The sequence below is a fragment of the Neurospora crassa genome, linkage group I, assembly GCF_000182925.2.
Source record: "Neurospora crassa OR74A linkage group I, whole genome shotgun sequence".
In the NCBI taxonomy this organism is placed as follows: domain Eukaryota; kingdom Fungi; phylum Ascomycota; class Sordariomycetes; order Sordariales; family Sordariaceae; genus Neurospora; species Neurospora crassa.
This window is the reverse complement of record NC_026501.1, coordinates 7,230,560-7,254,910: the sequence shown is the minus strand read 5'-3', so window position 1 is coordinate 7,254,910 and position 24,351 is coordinate 7,230,560. Positions and strand designations below refer to the sequence as shown.

General features: G+C 51.8%; 6 protein-coding genes across 6 annotated transcripts; 3 read left to right on the top strand and 3 right to left on the bottom strand.

The window, feature by feature from the left end:
• The first annotated feature begins 1,658 nt into the window (after positions 1–1,658).
• Positions 1,659–2,676, top strand: NCU00766 (hypothetical protein). Its single transcript, XM_959829.2, has one exon. It carries the CDS (start codon positions 1,913–1,915, stop codon positions 2,429–2,431), a length of 519 nt encoding a protein of 172 aa, XP_964922.1. The 5' UTR covers positions 1,659–1,912; the 3' UTR covers positions 2,432–2,676.
• A 596-nt stretch (positions 2,677–3,272) lies between these two features.
• On the bottom strand, positions 3,273–4,035 carry NCU16440 (hypothetical protein; the record flags this gene model as incomplete). The annotated part of the gene is made up of 2 exons (XM_011395106.1): positions 3,273–3,538; positions 3,891–4,035. 2 exons carry the CDS (start codon positions 4,033–4,035, stop codon positions 3,273–3,275), a joined length of 411 nt encoding a protein of 136 aa, XP_011393408.1.
• A 130-nt stretch (positions 4,036–4,165) lies between these two features.
• NCU16439 (hypothetical protein) lies at positions 4,166–4,747 on the top strand (the record flags this gene model as incomplete). Its single annotated transcript, XM_011395105.1, has 3 exons — positions 4,166–4,184; positions 4,260–4,363; positions 4,412–4,747. The coding sequence occupies 3 exons, from the start codon at positions 4,166–4,168 to the stop codon at positions 4,745–4,747; spliced, it is 459 nt and encodes a 152-aa protein (XP_011393407.1).
• A 160-nt stretch (positions 4,748–4,907) lies between these two features.
• Positions 4,908–6,548, bottom strand: NCU16438 (hypothetical protein). Its single transcript, XM_011395104.1, has 3 exons — positions 5,896–6,548; positions 5,581–5,825; positions 4,908–5,434 (listed from the first exon to the last, which is right to left on the bottom strand). Exons 1-3 carry the CDS (start codon positions 6,094–6,096, stop codon positions 5,137–5,139), a joined length of 744 nt encoding a protein of 247 aa, XP_011393406.1. The 5' UTR covers positions 6,097–6,548; the 3' UTR covers positions 4,908–5,136.
• A 3,324-nt stretch (positions 6,549–9,872) lies between these two features.
• Positions 9,873–15,317, bottom strand: NCU00768 (mRNA binding post-transcriptional regulator). The gene is made up of 11 exons (XM_959831.3): positions 14,991–15,317; positions 14,851–14,925; positions 13,637–13,683; positions 13,483–13,575; positions 13,122–13,198; positions 12,132–12,272; positions 11,944–12,051; positions 11,729–11,869; positions 11,409–11,675; positions 10,835–11,354; positions 9,873–10,391 (listed from the first exon to the last, which is right to left on the bottom strand). Exons 6-11 carry the CDS (start codon positions 12,266–12,268, stop codon positions 10,389–10,391), a joined length of 1,176 nt encoding a protein of 391 aa, XP_964924.2. The 5' UTR covers positions 12,269–12,272; positions 13,122–13,198; positions 13,483–13,575; positions 13,637–13,683; positions 14,851–14,925; positions 14,991–15,317; the 3' UTR covers positions 9,873–10,388.
• Positions 15,318–18,199: 2,882 nt separating this feature from the next.
• NCU00770 (hypothetical protein) lies at positions 18,200–24,294 on the top strand. Its single transcript, XM_959833.2, has 2 exons — positions 18,200–18,706; positions 18,779–24,294. The coding sequence occupies exons 1-2, from the start codon at positions 18,539–18,541 to the stop codon at positions 24,146–24,148; spliced, it is 5,538 nt and encodes a 1,845-aa protein (XP_964926.1). The 5' UTR covers positions 18,200–18,538; the 3' UTR covers positions 24,149–24,294.
• The last annotated feature ends 57 nt before the right edge of the window (positions 24,295–24,351 follow it).

Below are 24,351 nucleotides of genomic sequence, written 5' to 3'. Positions count from 1 at the left end.
GACGCAAGGGCTCGTGGGCCGGATATCGTGATAGGGCTCTAAGGCGTCGAATAAAGCTCCTAAAGTAACGTATGGACGGTGAACTTATCAATGAACGAAATCAATCCATTGTGTGAAGGAATTCACTTTCAGAAATGGGTTTCCTGCAGCTTGGTGGTTGCTGGCAGAAGTGTCCCCAGGCCACGCTTTGTTTGGATGTCTAGCATGCTGTGATTTACTGATGGAGCTTAGATAAGTAGCATTACTTAGTATGTGATCCCTCGCTCTGCCGCATATTGTTCCATGGATTGCGAGCTGCCGCGTCCGACCAGTCGCGCCTACCTGCCTGAAGAGCTAAATCCCCCAAATAGCAGTTGGTTGGCTGTTGGCAACTTCACGGAACCTCGTCTGTCACATAGAAGTCTGCGGGTTAGGGTTGTTTTGGGTGTGATTTTCCGACTTTTTGTAATCCGAGTCTGCTACCACCCAGTGGCTCGAGTCTGACTTGACTTGACAGGTAATCTCACTTTAATTGAGAAGGCAGATGTCTCGCTTTACACACGGTTGAGTATCAACGTAGAGCTCATAATCAACAACACCAACGAGCAGCACCGGCTCGGTTGCCGGAGGCTTTGACCCACTTATCGGTAGGTGGGTGTCCGCTTATGTCGACTGGGTCAATTCATTTGGTAGAGGTACCCTGGAGCCCCGACGACGAAGGCCTCCGTTGCTCCGAATCCAGTATACAGGAACATATTTGATAGACCTAACTCATAGCACGTCGTTCGTTGTGTAGAGGACTTGACAATGATGACGTGTTTGAGAAATCTACGAACTGACTGTATATACAGGCGAGGTCAATCTGAGGTCAATTTCACTGTCGATGTACCGAAAGTCTAAGAGGCTAGGTACTTATGTACGGTGAAGAGGCGCAAAAGTTGTCCTCGTCCGTCGTGACGCTACACCTTTGGCAAGTTGAGGCACTTGGACGTTTCCCGACAGAGATCATACTTAAGTGGAGGACCTCGGCGACATACCCCACGGCAGCGGCAGCTTGCTTCGGCGACCAAGCACATGTTCTTGTTTTGGGAAGATAATTTGGCAAAGGCCATGGACGGTGATCATGTTGTGTGCTAAGACAAGAACGACTAGACTTAGTGCCCCCCCCCCCCCCCCCCCCTCCCCCCATCTCTTCAACCCCGGAATTCTTCAAGAAGGTGCCTTGGTTGAAAAAGGGAACTATAGATTTCATTGCGATCGCTTTCGGGAAGGGCAAGATCAGGAACGGCCAGAACAGGTATAGCGTGCTCGGCCCCGCTATACTATTAGTACGTCGACGTCATTACAGCCAGCGACCCTTGCTCGCAATCATGGCAGTCAGTTTTGGCAGCAATTGCCAACGCGCCAATTTCAGTGCCTTGGACAGGCACTGTATACCAGTAAGAAAGTGTCATTCGGCAATCAGGGATGGAAGAATCAGGGGTACGGTAGGTACGGCACATACCGGGCAAACGACAGTGCAGGTGTCAGAGACACAGGCAGAGACAACCAACTTGAAGACGGACGGCAGTGAGACGGACCATGATCGACCGTGCAGCAAAATGACGTAGAATGGCGGGGCAACTTTGTCTTTGAAGCTTCCACCAAGCCCTCCCCTGCCTTTGGCTGCAAACCATCATCGTCATGCAACCGCAAAGGCAATGCACGGTGGGGTGTCTGTCTTTCCATGTGGTTGTACAGGCATATAAGGGACGCATCGGTCACACACTCCAAACCCTTTTTGTAGAACATCACTGCTTCCAATCCATATCCATTCAAGCCACTCCACTACTACTACTGCAATAATCAAGAGAACATCTTTCTCCAACCAACAAGGACCAACCACAAAACCAAACCAAACCCGCAAATCACCAATCCCATCAAACCCATCAAAATGGCCTCCAACCCCAACAAGCCCGGTGCCCCCCTCTACTCCCAGGCCGTCTCCCAAGACGCCGGCGAGCCCGTCACTGCTGAGCAGATCGAGAAGGCCCCCAAGACCCTCGCTTCCCTAGAGAAGGAGCAGAAGAGCTCCACCGAGAAGAAGGATGAGAGCAAGACCGAGGAGAGCTCCTCCACCTCCAACGATGATGCGCAAAAAGAAAAGTCCCCCGGCCTCCTCGCGAGCGCCACCAGCACCGTTACCGGCGCCGTCGGCAGCGTAGCCAGCGGCGTCACCACCACGGTCGGAAACACCACCGCTTCCGTCGCCAACACGGTTGGCGGTGTAGTCGGCGCTGCCTCGCGCGGCATTGGCGAGACCATCACCAGCGTCACGGGCGGCCTCGGAAAGCCTGTTGGCGAGACCATTGCCAGTGTTGGTACCAGCTTCGAGGGCGCCGTCAGGGGCAAGAGCGAGGAGAAGGACGACAAGGAGACCAGCAACAAGAAGAAGGAGGAGGAGGACAAGTAAAGGATCGGATACCCTACACATTTCAATTGCATTAGGAGTTTGTTGGTTTCGGGATGCATGCATGAATGAATGAATGAATTTGGGAAAGCATTTTCGTCACAATGGACATTACTTGGTGTTTTTTTGCGAGCCGGATCACCACAGCGCGGGAAGCATGTTGGACTCCGTCAGTGGAAAATTCGCATTTGGGCTTAGGTCTCGCACATAGGATACCCCCATTTGAAACACTCGATTTCGTTCCTTCTGTTGTTCTTGTGCTTGGTTTACGTACCGTCTTGATTAACCTATTGTCCCGCTGTTGCAAGTGTCATGTAGGGACGGGCTGTTGAAGATACAGAATACACGTGATTACCATGATGCGCGAAGAAGCTATCAGACCTCACGGAGGTTTAAAATAATCAGTCGACAAGCACCAAGAACTGTTTGTATTCACTCACGAACGAGTGACAACGAAGTCACCGCGATATTCACTTGACTTCACAACACGGCGAGGAACTACAAGTGTTTGGAGACGATAGTGGTATTCGTGTGTTTTCAGACTACTCTGATTGCCACTTATCCTCTTCCGTTACCACTGCAAACTCTCAAACACATCCTGTCGTCTCCTTTGCACCTCGCTCAGTTCTGGCAAACCTCTCCTTCTTCTCCTTTCTTTTCCTTCTTCTCCTCCTCCTCCTTCCGTAAGCGGCGCTTCCTCTGTTCTTCCGTCTCATTCGGGTCAGGAGCGGGCTCGGCAGGAGAGGTGCAGAAATTTGCATCGCTGAACAGTCAACCTGATCAAGCGGAAGTGAAGGTGAGATCAAGGTGAAGGTCCTGCCAACCTGGATTCTTGCCCCGCGGTCTAACAGGTGACAGGGTCGCTGACGAACTCCAGCGAGCGGTTTCCTCTATCGCCATACCTCCAGGATCCCAACTGGCTCTTCTTTTGCTTCTTGCGCTCAGCCTTCTCCTCGACGGTCTCGCCGTTGTGCTTCTTGCGCTTCTTGTTGTCGCCAGCCTCCCCGCTAATCTTCCTCTCCTTTCGTAGAGCTTTTTGTGAGGGCAAGGCATCTTGGTTGTTGGCGGCTATGACCATGCAAGGTAGGCGATGAGTTAATGGTTGATGAACTGGTTCAACGATTAGTCATGTTTTACATGGGAAGGAAAGCGAGGGATAGACATCTAGGTACTTACTGCTCAACCCCCCGGCTTAATTTTGAAGCCATTGGGTCCAACAAACCGGCCGAAAGATACATGTAACCTCGCTCGGTAGGAAGGCCCGGATCCAGACTGCCCAGACATGCAATGTCTGGCAACTTCGTTAGTTCTGCCGCTCGTGGTCATCAGTCCCATGATGATCGGAAAGAACGGGGAGGCCATGTGAGGTGTGGCCGAAATTGAGGGTCCCCTCCAATGGGGCTTTGGAATATTATTCGGCGATGTCGGTAAAGTGTACAGATGAGCACATACCTAGAGGTACCTCCATGTTCATCGGCCTCCGCGGAGAGCTTCTTGATCCTTGAAAACATATTTCTGTGTGACCAGGGCACACGCCATTCTTGTAGTGGATAAGGGTGCAGAGGGGTATCCGGCGTAGCGTCTTCGCCGGGCCTGATCCCCGTCATGGCGTGTGCCTGGATTCGGTGGTGGACATAGCGATGCTTATTATTGTTGGCCGATGACAGGAAGCATGTTGTGTCCCGTCATCGGCCAGCACAATCGAAAAACCGGAGATTTGATCACTGTACTTCATGAATGGTCAGCAACCATACCAGTACCTCTAGGTATACGATAACGAAAGAGTCACAGGAGGAGAGCGGAGTTTTACCTGACGTGGCCGGCACTACAGTCGTTGGCGACAGCGTCTTGCTTCTCCTGCTTCATTTTGTCCTCGGCAGACAGCTTTATGGTGGTGCCGGCGGCCAAATGCATATTACTACCTTATCAAGCCAGGTCAGTTAGATGCACTTCAAATTTTTTGACATGATCGCAAAGTGAAAGGAGCTTGAGTGTCTGCTGAGCTTTGTGTGCACCTTTGCCAGGCCCAAAATGCCCAAAGTCGTGACGAAGATGAATTCAAACCGGGAAACGGGTATCAAGCGGTTGAAGACGCTCGTCAAGGCAATTGATAGAGCTCACACCTTTTACGAACGACCGTATGGATTAAAGCCTTACCTCACAATACTTCGACAGGATGGAGGGGCCCTTGAGAAGGGACCCGAACCCCTTGCGGCACGACGCGCCTTGTTGTTGTTGTTGAGGAGGAGGAGGAGGAGGAGGAGGAGGATAGGAGAAGAAAACACCTGCCTAAGGCAACGGGTTTGGGTCGAAAGTTGAAGTTGAAGTCAAAGGAGGCAGTAGAATGCGAGAGCTGATTCTTGATGACTCAAGTTCGAGCCGTGAAAAAGCTGAAGAGTTTTGTGGAAGAGTCAAGTAGATGGTGCGGCGAAGTAGGGCAAGATCCTGTGCACAATTTCAAAGTACAATCTGAAACGGAGCAAGTGGAAGGTACTACCTACTTCGGTTTACCTATAAACGGTCCAACGATATCTGGTATGGAAGGTACATACTGTACGATAATACACTTGCCGCACGAGAAGACGGCCACTAAAGAGGATGGCCAACCATAAGAGGTAGGTAAGTAAAGTATACTTGCGTAAATAACGATCCTGAGTGAGTGCATGTACCGTATCCGCCCCTGCTAGGACAGGCTAGCCTCAATGGCTCTACGTACTGAGCCGTTCCCTCGTCCTTCGTTCGTTGCCTTCCAGCTCCGTTGACTGTGTTGACTCCGTTCCCCTTGAGTTTAGTTCGGCGCTCCGTGCCTCACTCTGTCCGACATCCTCAACCGGAGCCCCGACTTGGGCTTTATCAACGTCCATTTGCCTCCGTCGTTCATCTGCAAACCGGGCCATCTGCGCTCGGTTTCGTGCTATCCGCCTTCGCCTTCTGGCCCTGTTCTTCAATATTCCCGAGTAGACACATCCAACCGAAGCCATAATTATAAACAACGCATGAAGAAAGCTGCATCGACAACTTCGACGTCAGCAATGGCATCAAAGTCAAAGAAAGAAGACCATCTTGACTCCTGCGATTGGGGAAAGGTGTAAGGAGCAATCAACAACGTGAGTGTTCCGCATCACACACTTCAATCGGACTCAATGACTTACCAAAATACAATCATGAAGATCATTGCTTTACTCTGGTCCCTCCTCCATCGTTCCCGCGTGGAGTCCGTTCTGAGTCTGTCCTGAACTGGGTCGTTGTCGATAAGCCCTAGAAGGAGGAAGCAAAAGGTGCTACCAGCGCAAATCAGGACGTCGAAGCACACGGCAATGACATTGATCGGTCGTCGCCGGTCCAAGCACGAAAAAGAGACGATCTCATATGCGTTCACAAGAACGGCCACGCCCAGCTGCGCCCTCCATGTTAGCAAGAGTCCTACAACTTCAACTGCCCATCTTTGCTCAAGCCAAGAGACGTACTGGAAAGAAGCACGGGAAGATCAAGTCCACCCTCGCGTTGGGATCCCCTTTCCATCCATGGTACCACCAGCCCATTAGAGCGAGAATCCCCGCCTCATACATCAGGGCCAGGAACCGGGATAGGATTTGCGACAGCTTGAAGACAAGCCCTGGCCCGGCATCATACCTCGAAAGGCTTCGAGAACCCCGTTCGACATCCATCCATACCGTCCATCCACGTTCCGTCACAGTTGCTGATACCTTCCAGTCCTGCTTCCACCCCTAAGCAATCTGGAATTGTGAAGTATCGGGGAAGCTCTTCGGAACACGGTGTTGAAAACCCGAGGTTTCCAGGATTGTCCAATGGGTCTTTCTAGAGGTCACCTCCAAGCTACCAACCACCTCAAACTCCTCTTCAGTCCTCCCAAACGTTGGTTTCCTTTACCACCACTGCTGCTTTACAAGCATGAGCCAACCTTTAACAGCACCGGGTTGGTTCCAGATATCGAGTTGTCGCCGTCGTTGTCGCCGTTGTCCGAGCATCGAACAGAGGGGAGAAGAGGAGAAAAGACAAAAGGAAGCGATGAAAGGTTTTAGAGGAGGAAACCATCATTATAAATACATCTCGTCTCGAAATCCAGCAACAGCGAATCTCAGCTCCCAACGTCAGCAAACATGGGTACTACGGCACCGATTCTAAGCACTAGCGGAACAAGGCCCAGCGGCGGCCAGCAACCGACGACTCGGAACAGCGAACGAACGGGAAACCCCAGCCACCAAAGATTTCTTCGAGACCCAATCCAGGTCGTGAACCCTGCATGTGCAGAGAGGCTGCAGCGAGCAGCGCGCCTGTAACATAACGGGCTGTTGCCTGTCGAGCCTGTCTGAAAGGGGAATAGAGGCAAGCCACATTTGGGGTTGGGGGTGCTTGGCAAGATGTCACCGACCCACGATCCTTCACGACCAAGCTATTCCCGATCGAAAGTGCGACCTCGGATATAAATTGTACATCCACATACCTACCTCTTTGTACACACATCCTCATCCTTTCGTCGTCTGGGAGAAGACCACAGTTGATGGTTTTTGATTAGCAATATCTGAAGCAGAAGAGTTCGGTGCTCTCTCCCGTCCGATTGGCCCTCACAGAACCTCTTCCATGTACATCGGTAGACTTTGAGCTGCGCAGTGTCTCTGCAGGATCGTCAAGGTTGACTCCTGCGATACCTTTATTCGAGCCACCATTCTACCACTGAAGAGCTTTTCCTCTCCAGAACCCGTGTACGATGTATCCCGAACTAACGACAACCTATGTACATGTAATTGGACCCGAAGTCGCCAGCGAACCCTGCCAATAATAACGGCCGCCTAGAACTACAGCACTGTGTACATTAGTACTGCGAACAAGTGATACTTTTCCCCTCGCAGTTCACATGTCTGCATGTGCTGTGGACGGTGATGTCGGATCAGGGGGGCATTCCACTGCAGTACTCGTCCTGCGAATGGCATGTGGTGTTCGTATCAATGCTGGGCAACCCAAAGGTGAGCTTTGTGTGATGTTAACTGCTGGTTACTGTCTCAAAGGGGTAGCATGTTATTGTTTTGCTTCTTTGAGCAACTGTTTTCAGGGGTATCAGCGGGGGCGGAAAATCCAGACTACCGTGCCCTGGTATCTTGGAGATCATCCAAAGACAGATTGTGGCCGAACAAACGACAAAGATGCCGTTCAAAGGATCAAGTTCGTCATGGCTAGTGTAAGGAAATGATTTAAGGTACCTAGGTATGCCTGGGAGCCGCAGCCGATAGTAATAGACTTTTTCCTGGGGCAGGGGGCCGCTGAGGGCTCAACTATAGGCTGACCACAAAGCTTCCAATGTCCTAGAGAACATAGCCAGTAGAAGATAAAAGGAATTGAAAATTTCGACTAGAATACGTAAAACTGTGGGAAATCCTGGATGCAGTCGAGGTTGGTTCTGCTCAAGCGCTAGTATCAAGCCATGCAAGGCCTTACCACCTTCCCCATTCACGTAAACATGCCCCAGAGAAGTAACCAAACAATGCCCAAGCAAAGAATAGATTCAGCATAGTGAACTTGATTCACGTAAGAAACTAAGGACATGCAACCGCTGTACACAAAAATTCTATATCACGCCGTTCAAGGCACACCACAAGTATAATAACTTCCGTAGTGGGTCACCTTGGTATCTCATTCTCTTGCATCGAAGGAAATGACCAGACACTTTGCTCCTTATTCCAGCTGAGCAAATGCCAGAGCTGGCAATCACCATTTACCCGATTGGCAATGAATATACGCCGTTGACTGCTTTCACTCCGTTCCTTCCCATCGGCCTTAGTTCTCGGTGCCCCTCGGGCCCGAAACGCCGAGTTAGCCCCAAGGAAGCCGCAGAGAAAGCTCAACACGCAGTCTCCCTGCCCCTCCTGGCTGTCTTTTTTTTTTGAGCCTCGCGGTCCGTTAGGTCTGCACTTTGGATTACACGAGAACGAGTGCGTGAACTTAACGGACCCAGTTGGCACATGCAGATGGTCACTTTTCTTCTAACTACAAGGCAGGCAGACAGCGAGGTACGAAACTAGGTACCTACGTAAGCACTCACCTTGATTCGTAGCAACCCAACTTCATGTTCGCTGAAGAAGCCTCCAGTCTTTCCAGATCACATCGACAAAGGCAGGGGACCTTGATGACCACGCAGCCCCAAGTCCGTTTGTTCCTGCCTTTCTTGTCAAACTTTCCAAGACGTTCCGTCTGGACTGGAGGTCCCAATTGTTAGTACCTCTACTATAACCACGCAGTGCAGGTGTAGTAGTCAAAGGACCCCACATCGGTCTAGTCCGGGTGTCCTTTCTTTTCTGCGTATCTTCCATCATGACTTGCAGGCTTCTGCGTATATACAGGAGCTTCTCCAAAGTTGGGACGAAAGCGGGGCTGGGACTTTTTCCATTGCATTCCACTCAAAATCACAAATCTCCATCTGCTACTTAAGACCCAAACCCTCTGGTTCGTAAGAATGGGAGCAGTGTTTCCAAGTTGGACTTTGTTGCCTGTTGGTAAGGCTAGCCCTTCCCAAGCTAAACCTGGAAGCAACCAAGGGTAAAGATAGAGTGAGCTCATCAGAGTTAGAGAGGGAAGCAGTCAATAATGTCCACCATAGGTACATCTGAGGGTATGCTTTCATCCACTAGGAGGACAGGGCAATTTACAGTCGGGTGATGTGAAAGGATGCTGCCCTGCCGAGAAGAGTTCCAGTGGTAAGCTGCCAGCCCTTTAATAACCCGCGGCGTGTTACAGTGATGGCAGACATGAGGTCTGCGTTGACACCTACCAAACACCTCATACATGGTCATTGAGGAAATTCGCCTCAATCCACGTTATCAATGTTCATATCCGTATCCGGAACAGAGCATACCCAAGATAGCTGACGAGGCAAGCAAAATTGGAAGTCTTTCAACGTTGGTGCAAATCATCTTTCGCTCCTCTTATTTTAATATAGCAGTCCATTTTCCACTTTTACTTCCCTCTTAGTGTTGTTAGTACTTGGGCTTTTCAGAAGCCTCCCGTGAATGCTTGAAAGACTCTGGAGAAGCATGGTAATGAACGGGCTGTGATGAACAGGGCTGCTCGGCCATAATCACCATAAACGTTACTGAGTGAAGATATGCCGAAACGCCACTTTCACCGTATCCAGAATTATCAAGGATGGCTGAAAGTTCGTCTCCGGGACATGGATGGCCATAACATAGGTAGTTAAGATGCGGCCTGTGAATGGTTAGCCTTAGCTATGTATGGGAAGGGCTCGGGCTTGGGCAACATCAATTGTAGGTATCGATGTGAAGCAAGGAGAGTGACGCACGATGCATCAACCATAGCCTCAAACTCATCTAAAGTTAATCAAGATGAAGGGCACAGCAAGGCTCGGTGGATCTCATAGCGAAATCAAGTGCAACAAAGGACAAAAGACTGTGAAGCACAAAGCACAACGAAACGAGGTATAGCGAAGTGATTTAGCGATGCTAACCCATAGATAATCCGCCACACGCACAGGAAACTGTGAAAGCCAACCTAAGCTAACTTGTGACGAATCTGTCAAGATATCTTTGTATCTGGGTTGCGGAAAAACTTCCCATCGCTCGATCGTCCAGATGAAATGAACGAAAGCAACAATGCTCGCCGTAAAACCAATCTAAAGACGCGTTGACAAGCAAGAATTTTGAGACTAGACCACATCCTCTTTCCATCGTAAAACCCATGATCATTTTGAAAAACTCCGCGCAGCAAGCCATTTCGTAGAGTAGACCAGAAAGACCCGTACGACGCCCCAAGCAAACCCCGAACGACACAAACAACTCGAGCAAAAAGTGGCCACCTCGTCGTGGCTATCGGACCGAGAAGAATGATGGGAAATGCTCAAGCCAACCGGTTACCTGGGGACGTTTTGATTGCCGGTACGCCACACCCCAACGCCGAGCGATGATCAACCATAAGCATAGGCAGAGCGTGATTACTGTTGAATGTTGTTGTTAGCACAAACTAAAATGTTGTTTGAGAAAAGAAACAGGTTGTTTAAAAGAATTGAAGAAGAAAGTTGTTGTCATGTTAGGTCGTTGGGCTGCTTAGGTCCAGAGGTTGTGTGGCTCCCGAGTCTCATTTCATTCCGCCGCGGCGGAAGAAGCGGCCAACTTGGCCATTTGAACCACTGGGTTCAGTCTTAGGCTTGGTGATTCGACCGCTGAGAACACGGCCGTTGCTGCCGACTCTGCCACCAGCAACTCTGCTGGTGGGCTGGCGGCGACGTCCAGGGTTGGACGCCTCGGAGGTCACCGGCGGGGGGGTTACGGTATAGAGAGTGGCATAAGCCAACACAGGAGTAGCCGGGGGTTGAGGGGAGCCGGCAAGCTGAGCCGGGGAGGGGGCCGGGGTATACTGATCAGAAGAGGTGGGGCCTACCAAAGCCGGGGGCGGTCCGCCGTTGCCGCCGAAGTGAGGAGCGCCATAAGGACCAGCAGGGCCGGGCGGAGGAGGAGGGCCCATGTAGTGAGGCGGAGGGGGGGCGGGGCGGTAGGGAGTACCGACGCCGGAGTTGTTCTGGGAGCGACCCCAGGAGAGACGGACGCGAGAGTTGCCGATCGGGTAACCCTGCATCTGGTTGATGGCCATTTCGGCCGCGTGGCGGTGGACAAACTGAACAAAACCGCATCCCTTGCCGGGAGGGATCTTAACGTAGGTGATTTCACCGAAACCTTGGAAGAAGGAGCGGAGCTCATCCTCAGTGACGTAGCCAGAGAGACCGCCGACGAAAACAGTCGTGTTGTTGGGGTCGGTAAACTGGTTCATGGGCTGCATCGGGTTGAAACCGGAGTAGTACGGCTGGGGGGGAACTCCCCACTGAAGGTTGGTCGCGTGAGCGGGGACAGGGGCCATCATGGGGTTGGCGGCATGGGGTGCATGAGCGCCGTACTGATGAGTTCTGCTAAGAAGTGTTAGGACCGTGTTTAAAAGTATAAAAGGGCAAATGACTAACCTAGTCTTCGGAGTCGCGGTGCTAATTCTCATCGGACGATTGCCACAATAAACGCCTTGCATCTCGACGAGCGCCCTCTGCTGATCTCCTTCGTCTGAAAAGCGAACAAATCCGTAGCCGCGGGATTGGCCGGTCATGGCATCGGTCATGATCTTAGCTGACTTGCAGGACGGGAAGCGAGACTGGAAAAGCGAAACGAGGACAAACTCGTTGACCTCGGGACCCAGATCGCCGACGAAGATGCTATACTCGGGGCCACGGTCATCGCTATATTGCTATCAGTCACATGTTCAGTGGATGACAAGCAGATCTGTACGCACCGACGGTCAATCAGACCACCGCCGGAAGCCCAGTTCAGCTTGAAGGCACGGTTGCTGTTGGGAACCGGGGTGCCGTTCAGGTTAAGGGCCTTCTGAGCGGCCTCAGGGGTGGCAAACTCAATGAAGCAGTAGCCGGCGTTGCTGTGGTTTGGACAATGTAAGTATACAGGAGCGGCAGGACGCAAGGCGATGATCAAGATAGCAGAGATACTCACCCAGAGTTGCGATCGCGGATGACCTTGACCTGAACTGTCTCGCCGAGGACAGTGGTGAAAACGTTCTTAATAAAGTTCTCGTCCATCCAGCCTTCCATTTCGCCCATCCTGAAACCGAAGTCAGACCTCATTCATGAAGACCACAGTGAACACAAGGTTAAAAGCGAGCCTAATGGCTTGGTACTTACCAAAGGGTCTTGCTGGCCTCGTTGGTGCCGGGCTGAACAAGGGCGGCGGGGGCCTGGAAGTTGGCCTCAGAGTTGCCGTTCATAGTAGGAGCGGCGTTGTTGGTGCCGGGGGCTCCGGGAGCAGTGTAATCGGCCATGATCCTTTGCACTGTCAGTCTAGTTCAGGAAGCGGCACGAGAGCATGAGATCTCGGCGACAGGTGACATTCGTAGTGAGGCGGACGCGACAGAAGATCGAAAGAGGAATGATCGGGTAAAAGAGGAAGCGGGGAAGATGGAAAGACGCGTGTGACTGCTGGCAGAAGGGTCCAAAGTAGAAAGATAAGAGAGGGGATGGTTGCCACAGGAACAATGAAGGAAGCTGGAGGAAAGTGGGGTGTACGCAAGATGGGAAGGCAGATATAAACACAAAGTTGGGAGTGAGATGAGATGGCAAGAAGTGTAAACGGCTGAACAATGACTGGACTTGTCCTTGTCCGAACTCTGGGCTGTTGTCCTGGATATGAACAAACGTTGTACCCGAAAAGGACGCGGGGTGTGGGAGATTCGAGGATGAAAACCGCGAGGGTATGCTTCTCGAGCGTCAAAGAAGTGGTGGAAGGGTGCAAAGTGATGCCTTACCACTTCGACAGCAAGTTGGTTGCGCAAGGCAAGGGTTGCTGAGGTGTAAGAGTGGAAGGTATGGCACAGAGGCCAGGGCAGGTGGAAGGCGGTAGTGGTAGGATAGGGTACGTAGAAGTTGAAGGCAGGAACTGCGAGTTGAAGGACAAGGATGGAAGTTTGCCCAGAGTGGAGAAATTTTTGAGTAATGCTCTGCGGTCCCGATATTTTTGCCAAAGATGTGGGCACTGCTCAGTCACTCGGCCGAGTCCAGACAAGACCCTCTTGCCAGACTGCACAAGCGCGCCTGCAGCATGCGCAAGTAGCTGGGAAGATGGCAAGGAAACTGGGATAGCGAGTGCCGGAAGTAAACAACAAGATCAACACTTACAAGTTGCGCAACTCGGCGACCGTGTCGATGCGAGGTTTAGGTGAAAGCGGTATGTGCCGCAAGTGCGTGACGCGTCTCTGAAAACTCCTCATGTTGTCAGCTCTGACGAGTGTTGTGACGAGTGTTGGGAGAAGGAGACAATCCAGGCAAAAACCACTGTCCAAAAGACAATTTATACTCCGACATCCAGAATAAGCTGCCTGATCCATTTCAGGCAGAGACACAGTAGGGCCATCCGTGACGCAATAGGATTCTGCTCATATGCAAAGGCCAGAATGCGGAACACCTAATGTGCTCAAGTGCTCACCACATGGGATGAAAGCGAAGTACAAACACAGGAGGAAAGGAGGCAGACACTCACCGGTGTCGGGCGGAGTGGACTCAACAAGCAATATGTTGAGCTGCAGTCGAATCGAGCGCTTCTTAGAGTACCGTTACGCCTAACAAGAACGTACTATGACGAACGAGTTGGCCGTGATGAGACGACAAACTGAAGACAGGAAGAGGGTGGTTACCTGTATCCGGCAAGAGTTCGGGACGAAAGAGAAAGAACAGCAGAGACCTGCGAAAGTCGGAGCATTAGTAAACATTTGAGATAGCATGAATAGGCCCGTCCGTGCAAGATGGAGGCAGCATCCGTTGGCAACTCTTGTCATCCCAACTTCAATATTTGGCCGCTTTATGTAAAGCAAGACCTTTACACACACTCTCGGCACTAGCGTTAGTTTGGCCAGGCCGGCCATCAACGGGTCCATCTTTAAACCAGCTTTGAGCAACTGCTGAGCAAAAAACGTAGTAGGCCATCGACGACGAAGAGCCTGGTATCGAAGGATGCAACATAGCGGCCTCAAGACCGACTATTTGTCCCTCTGCTTGCCGGGTGTGTGATGTAGATGTAGATAGCGTCGAGTCCCGTTCTTGATCCATTTCTTTGAAAGCCCGCCCGTGTGCCGTCTCACACGCTGAGTAGCAGGCGTCCCGTCGTGACTCAAGCCTGGAACGTGCGGGCCGCGGAGAGATCGTTGGAGACTTGAAAGGTCGAAACTCTCGCCGAATGGGGTGTAGATTTTGGCAGGCGGGATATGAATCTTCGTTGCCCATACACAAGGCCATTGAGAAGAGAGGATCATTGTAGGAAAGGATCCGAGAGAGGGCGTGAACACCACCAATTCTTCTCACGGACTATCCAGAGACTCCATCTGTCCTAGGAACACACAGAAAGATCTCTCGGCCTGTGAGGTCCTCGACGTGGCCCACCGATCTCCATGTATCATGTTCATGTTCTCCTCCCTCCTCGATTTTCAAGGGCCTCCTGTTCCATTGAGTGTTTCCCATCTCTCGCTTTGGACGTAGTATTTTGTCGAATCAGCGTTGCAGCGCGCTGTGTGGGCAGCGTAACGAGGTCTGGGAGATCGGGGCTCGGGATGACGCCGGAGGACGGAGAAGGAAGTGCAATTCGGGGGCCCTCGGACCTTTGAAAGGGGGTACCCGTATCTTCAAATCGCGTGTAATCGAAGTTATCTGTTGGATGGGCCATTCCGGTAGATGTCCTAAAGCTCTTTGCCAGAGAGCTTGGGAACAGTCACAACTACACAATAGCCGAGCTTCGCCGGGCACCACGCCGACGAACAGAATATCGCTTGCCACGGCACACGCAGCTTGCAAGCACGGGATGAAGGGGAGACGAGACCGGTTGGGGAGCAGGACATGGCCAAGTGGTTGAACTTACTCTTTAACAGCACTGGAAGCTGAGCAGTGTCCTTGCGTGTTTTTTTCCAACTGGAGGAAGGGACAGGACCAATTGCTATGGGAGCCGCCAGTTCAGCATGGCGTCGACGGGCACCAGTAGGAGGATAATGGAATACGGACCTTGTCACGACGCTAATGACGACTTTGGGGGTTGCTGGCGGTACAGGAAAACAACCGCAAGGCACGAGAGAAATAATCGAAAGCCGAAAGCCAAGAGGACGTTTGGTGCGAGTAAGGCAGGAATGAAACCCTCTGGAGATGTGCACCACACACGGCAAAGCAAACGCAGACGACTCCAATGAAAAGAGAAGTGAAGAGCGGAAAGCAGATGAAGAAGAAAGGTGGAGGGAGTCCTTGCTACATAAGTGGTGGTAGAAGTAGAAAAAGGTGAAGAAAGAGGACGAGGAATAAATGTGGTGGAGTTTCCAGTTTTCGGGCAGAGCAAAGCTAAAAAAACGTAAAAACTTGGAAAGTTCGCGCCGTTCCTCGCTTTCAGGCGTGTATATTACGGTGCGCCGACGTATCGCCTGACGCGGGGACCGACCAAGCCCAGAGCAGATTTTCACACGCAGCGGGTGTTGAGAGTCACGGTACCTAGTGTACTGTGTCCGCCATCGATACCGATACTTTTCCCCCGCTGCAGTGATGTACGGTTCGTTACTACCTGCAGCGAAGTCTTCTTTACGCCGCTAACGAGGATCCTGGCACAAGCCGCAATGGTGGGCATGGTGGGGAAGTGGAAGGGAGGGGAGGCCGACGCCATGACCGCGTTCTAGCGCATTGATGATACTATCATGTGCGGATGTACCCGAGACCAAGGTGTACTTGGATTGCACGGCCGGTTTGGCCATGTCCGTTAGGTACCAAGCTCCGCTGGAGTGACTTGCATGAACTTGCACCCTGTTAGTGCAGATCACCACTTGCGTAGGGAAAGAACTAACGTGAACTGGGATGAGAAAAGATCAAAATATTCCTCAGAGCAGGTAGGTACGATGCAAAACGCTCTTCTTCCCACGCCGCGGCCTCAACATCAAGAGCAGGCAGCTTCCTCCAATTCGCACTACCACACACAACCTGGGCAGAAAGCTCAAATATTTGGGCACCCTCCTAGCGGTTGTAGCCGGCGCAAACCCTCTCCTGTCTGGTCTAAACTGAAGAAACAGGCTGGAAGACGTCTGTTTTCGAACGGTAGGAAATGTCTTTAGCAGCATGTCTGTCCCTTGGGCGTAAACGTGGCCAGATATGACGGAATCGCTCTCAACGTGTCCGCATGAGCACGTGCATGGTGGATGTTATCGAGACCCGGTATATATGCACTCTCCTTGATAATTCAAGCTTCTGCCAGCATGTGAACGGAGGCGGTGAATCGCATACCGGAGTTGCTTGCTTCGGGCTTCCGTCTTTCTGGCTACCGGTGCCTTGGGCGTCCAAAGTCTCCAACATCTCCCGGTACCTTCCTCTAGTAGTCAGTGCGTTCCATCTGTATGTAGGTGGGAGGGAGAGCCAGGAGTCAAGGCTAACCATTACTGTGGCAAAATGCATTTTTGGTCGGTGATAAGAAGCAGATGGGATGGTTCGTGGTCATTGGGGGCCTGTGATGGAGAACAATTTGGTCGTCGGACTGGATTAGGTAAGCCCGCGCGCTCCATCATTTATGTGTCTGGTGGCGGTGATGAAGAGTGTAACTTGACATGCTTAGCGGTCACAAAGTGCTTCCAAGTCGGTAGTGAAAGCGTGGTCGGCTTCAGGCTGGGCTTCTCTGATAAAGCTCCAGAAAGCTGCTTTCAGTCGGACAGTGGCAGCAGTATCAGAAGGGAGAGAAAAGATATGTGCCACGAATCTTGTGAGGATACGTGAATGGAACCTCCAAGCAATGCAAGTCACAGAAAAACTGGGCGTGTTTTGCCCCGGAGCAAGTGGACGAATCAAGAAATGGGACATTCGCATTGACAGGGCACAATGGGGGTGGGAAAGATGCTTTAAAGTTCCAAGAACCCCGAATGTCGTGCATCTCCAGCAACCACGCGGCGCCGCCTGTCACTAGCGATCCGTTGTATGTATGTACACCGATCTAGCCAGGTACTTTTTGCTGACTGGTGGGTTAGTCCCCATGTGCCGAACGATCAAATAACAATCCCCATTCTTTAACCCCAATATACCTCTTGCCTGTCAGCCTGTTAACATAGACGACTGGACAAACGAGGTTAAGCATTGCTTAACCGTCCTATCCCAGATCTGTTGAATGGGAATTCTCTCATCCAGTATCCTGCTGTCAGGAAGAAAATGGTAAGATTTCCTCGACGAGAATGGAGAGAGAGGTTTCTATCAGCGAGGGTCGTCATAAATCAATCCCAGCATGCACTGTTTGGTGTGCGATACAACCTTCCCCGGATCTACAGTTACCTCAATCCGCATTTTACGACCAATGGGGGCGGAGTTTGACCGCCACGATCGAGAAGCATGTCTTGGAGGATGCCTCAACTTTTCTTATCGGCGTCGACATGCTACGCTCTTTCGTATCTTGACTTTTCGCAGCCAACACTCCATGCCTCCAACCTTGTTAGATTTTGGAGTTTGTATCTTTAGCCCGTGGGGATGTCCGTAATGGCGTAGATACAGACCACCAGATGAAGTGCCTAGACTTAGTGCTGCCTGTCGGCATGAGCTTTGAAGAGAGTGAGCCGGTTAACTTCCGTGTTAGTTGTCACTGAAACTTCCAGGGAAGATTGTCAGCCGATTACATGAAGATAAAGCACGAAAGCAGCCGTAGCATATGGGGACGATACGAAGAACTGCGTTCAATGTGGCACTCGGGCCCTCTAGCATTGCCGTACTCATCGAAATTATAAGCTAGATAACTAAGTGTCTGTACATATTGGAAAAGGTCAATCGACGGGCAGTAGGCATAGCGAGGTGCGCTTGCCACCAATCTGCAATGTAGTGCGTACGCTCACGCAGAACGAGTTGCGAGCAAAAGTATCGATCGACATCCGAGCGAGCAAGAAAGTCGTTGACGAATGTTTCAAGATGGCCTCTACAGTACTGCCATGGAAGGTACCTTCATCGTGATTAGTCCCAAAACCGGCATTAGAGGACTGGACGGAATGATTTGATGGACTGGACCTTTCCTCCGTTGAATCCGTTTGGCCTTCAGTTTGCTGAAGCTTGCCCAAGCAGTTGTCCAATCGGCAGGTCCGGATTCGGCAGCTGCTGTCGGCCCTGGTCCCACTAGTCGACAAGTATGATTAGTCATTCATGGCGGGGTTGCGATACGTACCTCAGCCAAGGTACCTGCCAGCTCGCGTGGGCATTTTGTGCCTGCCAGCGAAACCATTTGCAGCTCGTCCGGTCAGGAGTGCCCCTGGTTGTCAGTTGTCATCGACCACAATGGATGATCAAGTGAGAGCCAACCGACACGACTATCAAAGCAAAGAGATACCATCCATACCACACAAAGATCGCCAGGCACAGCTGGATGACGAGGATTTGGAACGTGGCGATGCCTGCCTAATAGTGTAGTTCACCTCACCATTTAATTTGACTGTTGTTCTCCTCTGCGCGATTGCGACTGCCGCATTCTGGGGTGAAGCCTCCAACTCAACTCCTATCATCATCACCAGAGCAAGCACGGATATTGATTTATTTACACCAGCCCCAAACTGTGCAGTATGGCGACCTCATCAACCGAACAGAGAGAGCTTGACCTTGTGGAAAAGGTGGATTTTCGCATTCTCGCCGTGGCCAACAACGAAGAGAAGCTACAGCAGCTTCTCAAAACATTCCTACCGCCCTTACTCCTGAAAGCCGGCAGCGACTATGCTTCAGTCCGCAACAAGGTCCGTCATCATAGGTCGCGCCCCTCTTGAAAGACCCAACCTGCGTAAATGCTCACATTGCCATGTCCGCAGGTCGTTCAAGTATGCCAGAGGCTTACGACTTTCATCAAACAACCCAGCATTGTACTCCCCGTTGCCGCTCTGCTTGACCAATACAAGGCCACAGGGTCACAACTTATCAAGCACTTCGATCTCGTCTTCATTCAGCACAGTATCGTCAGACTAGGTCTGGTAGAACGTCGAGAGCTCATCCCCAAGATCCTCCCTGGGATCGGTTCGGATGTGAGCGCTTCGAGAGCCGGCTTGTTCAACGTCTTCCTCCGTTGTCTTCATGACTTCAAGCTGCCGCCCAGAGGAAGCAAGGAGGATGAAACGCTCCGGGAACAAACAGGCCTTCAGGATCCCAAAGACGCCCAGTTTGTCGCGGACTGGTTGGGAAAGCTGCTATTGTTGCGTATAGCTGCACAAGGCTCTGCGATTTCCCCTGGGCTGGCCCAGTCGGATCTCCCTTTTCTCACACTGAACAAGCCCGAGACTTGGAATCCTGCCGAGTCGGGTCTCAGTTTGCCCGAGACGCGAATTCAGGCCGTCAACTTTCTCGCCAGCGGTGCTTTCACGGACCAAGAACGTTTCCTCCCGGCCATCTATGCTGCCTCGAGCTCCGACTTCCGCCTCGCCGGTGTTGGAGATGATATGCTGAAGAGAAGCAAAGTGTCGCTAGAAGACCGAGAGATTGTTCGCCAGCTCTTTGACGCTCACTCAAGACTACCAGCTCGGTACAGGATACGTATTCTTGGTCTGCTGAGCAAGTCGGAAATAGCAACTACTTTCACCGACGAGATCCTAGCAGCTTTCCGTCTAGATGTGGCCACGCAAAGAGAGAGTCCAGATGCTATGCAAGTCGACGGCTCTTCATCGTCTTCTTCATCGTCCGGGCTTGAACTTACCAAGGTACATCGGGCCTTGTTTGAGTTCATTAACTGGGTCGCCCGCATAGGTGCCAGCAAACCGGAATTCTCCAAAATCAGGACCTTGCTTGTCACACTGCTCCGGGAGTTCGTTGAGGCACAGGGATGGCCTAAGCCTGAACGCCAGTCTCTTGATGACAACACACTTCGCTCCAGGGCCTACGAGACTATTGGCGTCCTTGCGAAGGGCACGGCCATGTCCGACACAGAGCGCATGGTTTTGGCCCAATGGCTGTTTAAATCTCTTTGCGAAGATCCCACTGCGGACGTCGTTGTCAACATTGACGCCGCTCTCTCCAGTCTTGCCGCAAACTTCAAACCACCTCACAATCCCGACCTGTCTGAACAGCTTCACGCTCTGATCCTGGAATCCATGGTCAAGACGGAAGAAGGCAACATTGTTCGGAGCTCTCGACACGCTGCAACAAAATGGGCGAACCAATGCTTGCCATTTTCCGATATATACGCACGATGGGTTGATATCCTTGCAGTAGCTGGTCGGCGGGATGAGCGGAGTGACGTCGTTGAAGAGGGTCAAAAGGGCTTGGACCCTTGGACGTACTACGCCAACGAGGAAAAATCCCGGACGCTGCCGGCCTGGCACGACATGGTGGTTACCTTCTTCACAAAGACCATATCATACGGTGGCAAACCCGGTGCTGATATGGATATTGATGAGGGATCATCCTTTACCAACTTCCCAGGACAGTGCATTCGAGCCTTTCCTGTTGCTGTCGATTATTGCAAGCGGATTCTCTTCCTCACTGCATTAAAAGACTTCACCATTGAACCGGGCTGGGAACGTCAGTTGAGTGCAACCGTACACTCTGATCTGAAGACCCGGCGTGCGGTCCGTGATTACCTGGCCTCCAGCGAGCATAGTGAAGCCATCTTCTGCCTCCTCCGTTCGGCCTTTGACGGCATGCTCTTAGAGGACACCGAGATTGCAGGGGGCTGTGCACGTTCTTTCGTAGAACTTGCTTCCTTCACTCCGAGCAAGATCCTCGCACCATTGGTTCCTCGTGCTGTGGACTTGATGTCGCTCATTACTTCCAACAAGCGGGAGATCCGCCCACTTGCATGCTCGGCATTTGGCATCCTCGCCGCGCATCCAGCTAACAGCTCGGAATCTATCAACATGTTCAAGGGTACCTTGGCTGACATAGCCAAGAACCTCAAGACAGCCGTTGGGTCGGAGCTCAATGCGGTCGAAGGAGCGTTCAACGCACTTGCACATCTCATCTCCAGATCGGTGTACTACTCTACAGATAAGGACAACAACGTCAGCGGTGATCTTGGTAACGTGTTTCCCACGCTTGATTCGGTATCCTCCAGCACGCTTTCAACCCAGGAAGCTATGATCGAGGCCTATAGCCAGCTCTGGACGGCGGGTATCTGCGTACTTCCTGGGGCGGACAAGGATACGATTTCCAAGGCCTTCGTGAATCCACTGGTTCTCCTTGCCAAAAAGGGCAATGAAAAGGCTATCACCGCTCTTGGGCGACTCGCAATGCCTTTACCTTCTGCGGAAACATCATCTAGTGAAGAGAGCAGCGATCTTGTTGCCCTCATACTTGAGAAGCTATTTGCTCTCTACGAGCTCAGACAGGCAGAGGTCCATTTCACAGTTGGCGAAGCCATTACCGCCGCCATTGCCTGCTGGGATTCTGAGGTCGTTCAGCTTTCGCTGGACGTTGAGGCCAAAGGCGATTCATACCGCATTCCCAAGCGATCTAATCGGATTACCGCGGTGTTGGAGAAGCTGCTCGCCGACTGCAAGAATACCAAGCCATCTCTGCTCAAAGCCTCCGGTATCTGGCTCTTTTGCATCATCCAGTACTGTGCTCATCTTGAAGAGGTTCAGTCTAGACTACGCGAATGTCAGGTAGCGTTCATGCGCTTGCTCAGTGCTCGCGATGAACTGGTCCAGGAGACTGCATCCAGAGGTCTCTCGCTCGTATACGAGAAAGGAGATTCGGCACTCAAAGGTGACCTTGTACGCGATCTTGTGTCATCATTCACGGGATCCGGTCCGCAGCTCAAAGTGGATGAAGAAACAGAACTCTTCGAAGCCGGTGCGCTCCCGACTGGCGACGGCAAGTCCGTTACCTCGTACAAAGACATTGTTAGCCTTGCGAATGAGGTGGGCGATCAAAGTCTTGTCTACAAGTTCATGTCAATGGCAACGAACGCTGCCACTTGGTCCACCCGATCTGCCTTTGGTCGTTTCGGACTGAGCAACATTCTTTCCGAGTCAGAGGTCGATCCAAAACTGTACCCGAAGCTGTATCGATACCGGTTTGACCCCAACCCGAACGTGCAAAAGTCCATGAATGATATTTGGAAGGCTCTAGTCAAGGATTCCAATGCCGTTATTGAGGCGAACTTTGATGCTATCATGAAGGACTTGCTCAAGTGTATCCTTGGCAAGGAATGGAGAGTTCGCGAGGCGAGCTGTGCTGCCATCTCCGACCTGGTCGCCGGACGGCCTTTTCAAAAGTACGAGCAGTACTACAAGGACATTTGGATGGCGGCCTTGAAGGTCCTCGATGATGTTAAGGGTACTGTGAGAAATGCTGCCTTACATCTTTGTATTGCTCTTTCAACAACACTGGTCCGCCAGTTGGAAGAGTCAGGCAACACTGCGTCTGCCAGAGCCATGATGAACGAGGCCTTGCCATTCTTACTTTCGGACAAAGGAATCGAGAGTGGAGTGAAGGAAGTCAAGTACTTTGCTACCCACACAGTCATCAAGATCTGCAAGAAGGGTGGAAAGGCACTCAACCCTTACATCGCCACCATAGCCTCAAATCTCCTCGGAAGCCTTAGTACGCTTGAGGCTGATATCGTCAACTACTACTACCAACGAGCTGGAGAAGACGACAGAGATAAGATCGATAAATTCCGGAGCTCAGCGGTCTCTCAGAGCCCGGTCACTGAGGCAATCGAGAGCAGTCTCAGGACAGTTGACGCCGACGTCATGGTGGAACTAGCGCCGGCCCTCGAAGAGGCCATCAAAACAGCCATTGGTATGCCTACAAAGATCGGCTGCAGTCGCGTTCTATCTATTCTGGCAACTCGGCATACCGTAGACTTCAAGCCGTACTCAGCCCGATTCCTGCAACTCATGGAGAAGCAGGTGCTGGATCGAAACGACGAGGTCAGCCAGGGTTATGCGCGTGCTGCAGCGTACATTATCCGCGGCTGTCCAGACGAGGCAAAGCTACGCTTCTCGGATAGGCTTTTGGAGCTCTACCTTGAGTCGGAGGACGAGGCTAGGCGTCAGAAGGTTGCAGATGCCGTCCTGGCCCTTTCGAAAATTTCGCCCGACCATTTCAATGCGCTCGAGGGCAAGCTTTTGCCTTTTGCGTACCTCGGAAAGCACGACACCGACGACTATGTCCGGAAAGAATTTGAGGAAGTCTGGGATAAGCACGCCGGAAGCAGCCTTAGCGTTGCTAGATACGTGTCCGAGATCGTCGAGCTTGTTCAACAGTCACTGAATACGGCACAATGGGCACTAAAGCATGCTGGCGCCCTGGCTATTGCGTCTGCCGTCGCAGGCATCACCAAGGCCAGCGATGTCACTGGACAAGTTAACGTTGAGAACCTCAAGACCTTGTGGCCCGTCTATGAGAAGGCATTGGCCCTCAAGACGTTCTCAGGAAAAGAAAAGCTCCTCGAGCCGTTTCCTGACTTTGTCAGTAAAGGCAAGGTGATCTGGCAGAAAGACGCCTCTTTCGGGGAACAACTGAAGAAAATCGCCGTACGCGAGGCCAAGAGAAACAACAACGAATACCGGCCTCATGCGTTCCGCTGCCTGTGGAAGTTCGCAGCTGCAAGAGACGACTTGACAATGCTGCCGACCATCTCGGAGATTGTGACGCCCTATTTGGACATGACCGCGGACGAGGACGCCATGGATGTCGACGACAAGGCGAGTACCAACAACAAGGCGAGAGGTCTGGATCCGAAAAGTCAGACGGCGTGGGCGGCTATGGAAGCTGTGGCGAAGGGGTACAATCGTGCAAAAATGCAGGAGGATGCGATGGGACAGTTGAAGGAGATTGCGCTTGCGCTGGAGGAAAACGCAAAGAAGCCGGATTTCAAGAAGCCGTACATCGGCCAGGCTCCGTTCGATGCCATCAGGAGGGTGTTTTGGTATGAATGCGTCTTGGAGTTGCTGGAGGCAGCTATCAAGGGTGGGGAGGAGGGAGCTGGATCTCCAGATCCCCAGGTTCTTGAATGGTATTTGGCGACCTTGGATCTTGACAAGGCTGATACTGGAACGGAAGACCAGAGGCTGCTGAGGGCCAAGGCTACCATGGCGGCTGTGGCGATGGGGAAGCTCCCCAAGCATGCGAGTGGCGATACCTTGTCGGGAGTCAAGGGAAAAGTTGCGAAGGCGTTGACTGAGGAGCGTTCGTCGGAGGTGCAGCTGAAGTGGAAGGCGTGTTTGGTTTTGCTTGATTAGGACTTTGTGTGTGTGACAACGCCCTAGTGTCAAATCCGTAGTCGAAATGCAGGAAGGGACTGTCGGTATATGGCAGACATCATAATGGGAACATAGGCTCGAAAGTCCAAGATTACTTAACTTCTCTACATCTCCGCAACTCGAACCTTGATCACTCGCTATCTCTGAATCCCAAATTCTAAACCCCTGATGCAGGTTGTTGT

Excerpts from the sequence above, each read along its gene's own strand:
- NCU00766 (XM_959829.2), top strand. The coding sequence starts at position 1,913 with ATGGCCTCCAACCCCAACAAGCCCGGTGCCCCCCTCTACTCCCAGGCC.
- NCU16438 (XM_011395104.1), bottom strand. The coding sequence starts at position 6,096 with ATGGATGTCGAACGGGGTTCTCGAAGCCTTTCGAGGTATGATGCCGGG. Across the intron at positions 5,826-5,895 it reads TCTTCCCGTGCTTCTTTCCA|CTGGGCGTGGCCGTTCTTGT; the intron begins GTACGTCTCTTG and ends TGGAGGGCGCAG. Across the intron at positions 5,435-5,580 it reads ATCTTCATGATTGTATTTTG|CTTTCTTCATGCGTTGTTTA; the intron begins GTAAGTCATTGA and ends TTGTCGATGCAG.
- NCU00770 (XM_959833.2), top strand. The coding sequence starts at position 18,539 with ATGGCGACCTCATCAACCGAACAGAGAGAGCTTGACCTTGTGGAAAAG. Across the intron at positions 18,707-18,778 it reads ATGCTTCAGTCCGCAACAAG|GTCGTTCAAGTATGCCAGAG; the intron begins GTCCGTCATCAT and ends CCATGTCCGCAG.
- NCU00768 (XM_959831.3), bottom strand. The coding sequence starts at position 12,268 with ATGGCCGATTACACTGCTCCCGGAGCCCCCGGCACCAACAACGCCGCT. Across the intron at positions 11,676-11,728 it reads GGTGGTCTGATTGACCGTCG|CGATGACCGTGGCCCCGAGT; the intron begins GTGCGTACAGAT and ends ATAGCAATATAG. Across the intron at positions 11,355-11,408 it reads ACCGCGACTCCGAAGACTAG|AACTCATCAGTACGGCGCTC; the intron begins GTTAGTCATTTG and ends ACTTCTTAGCAG.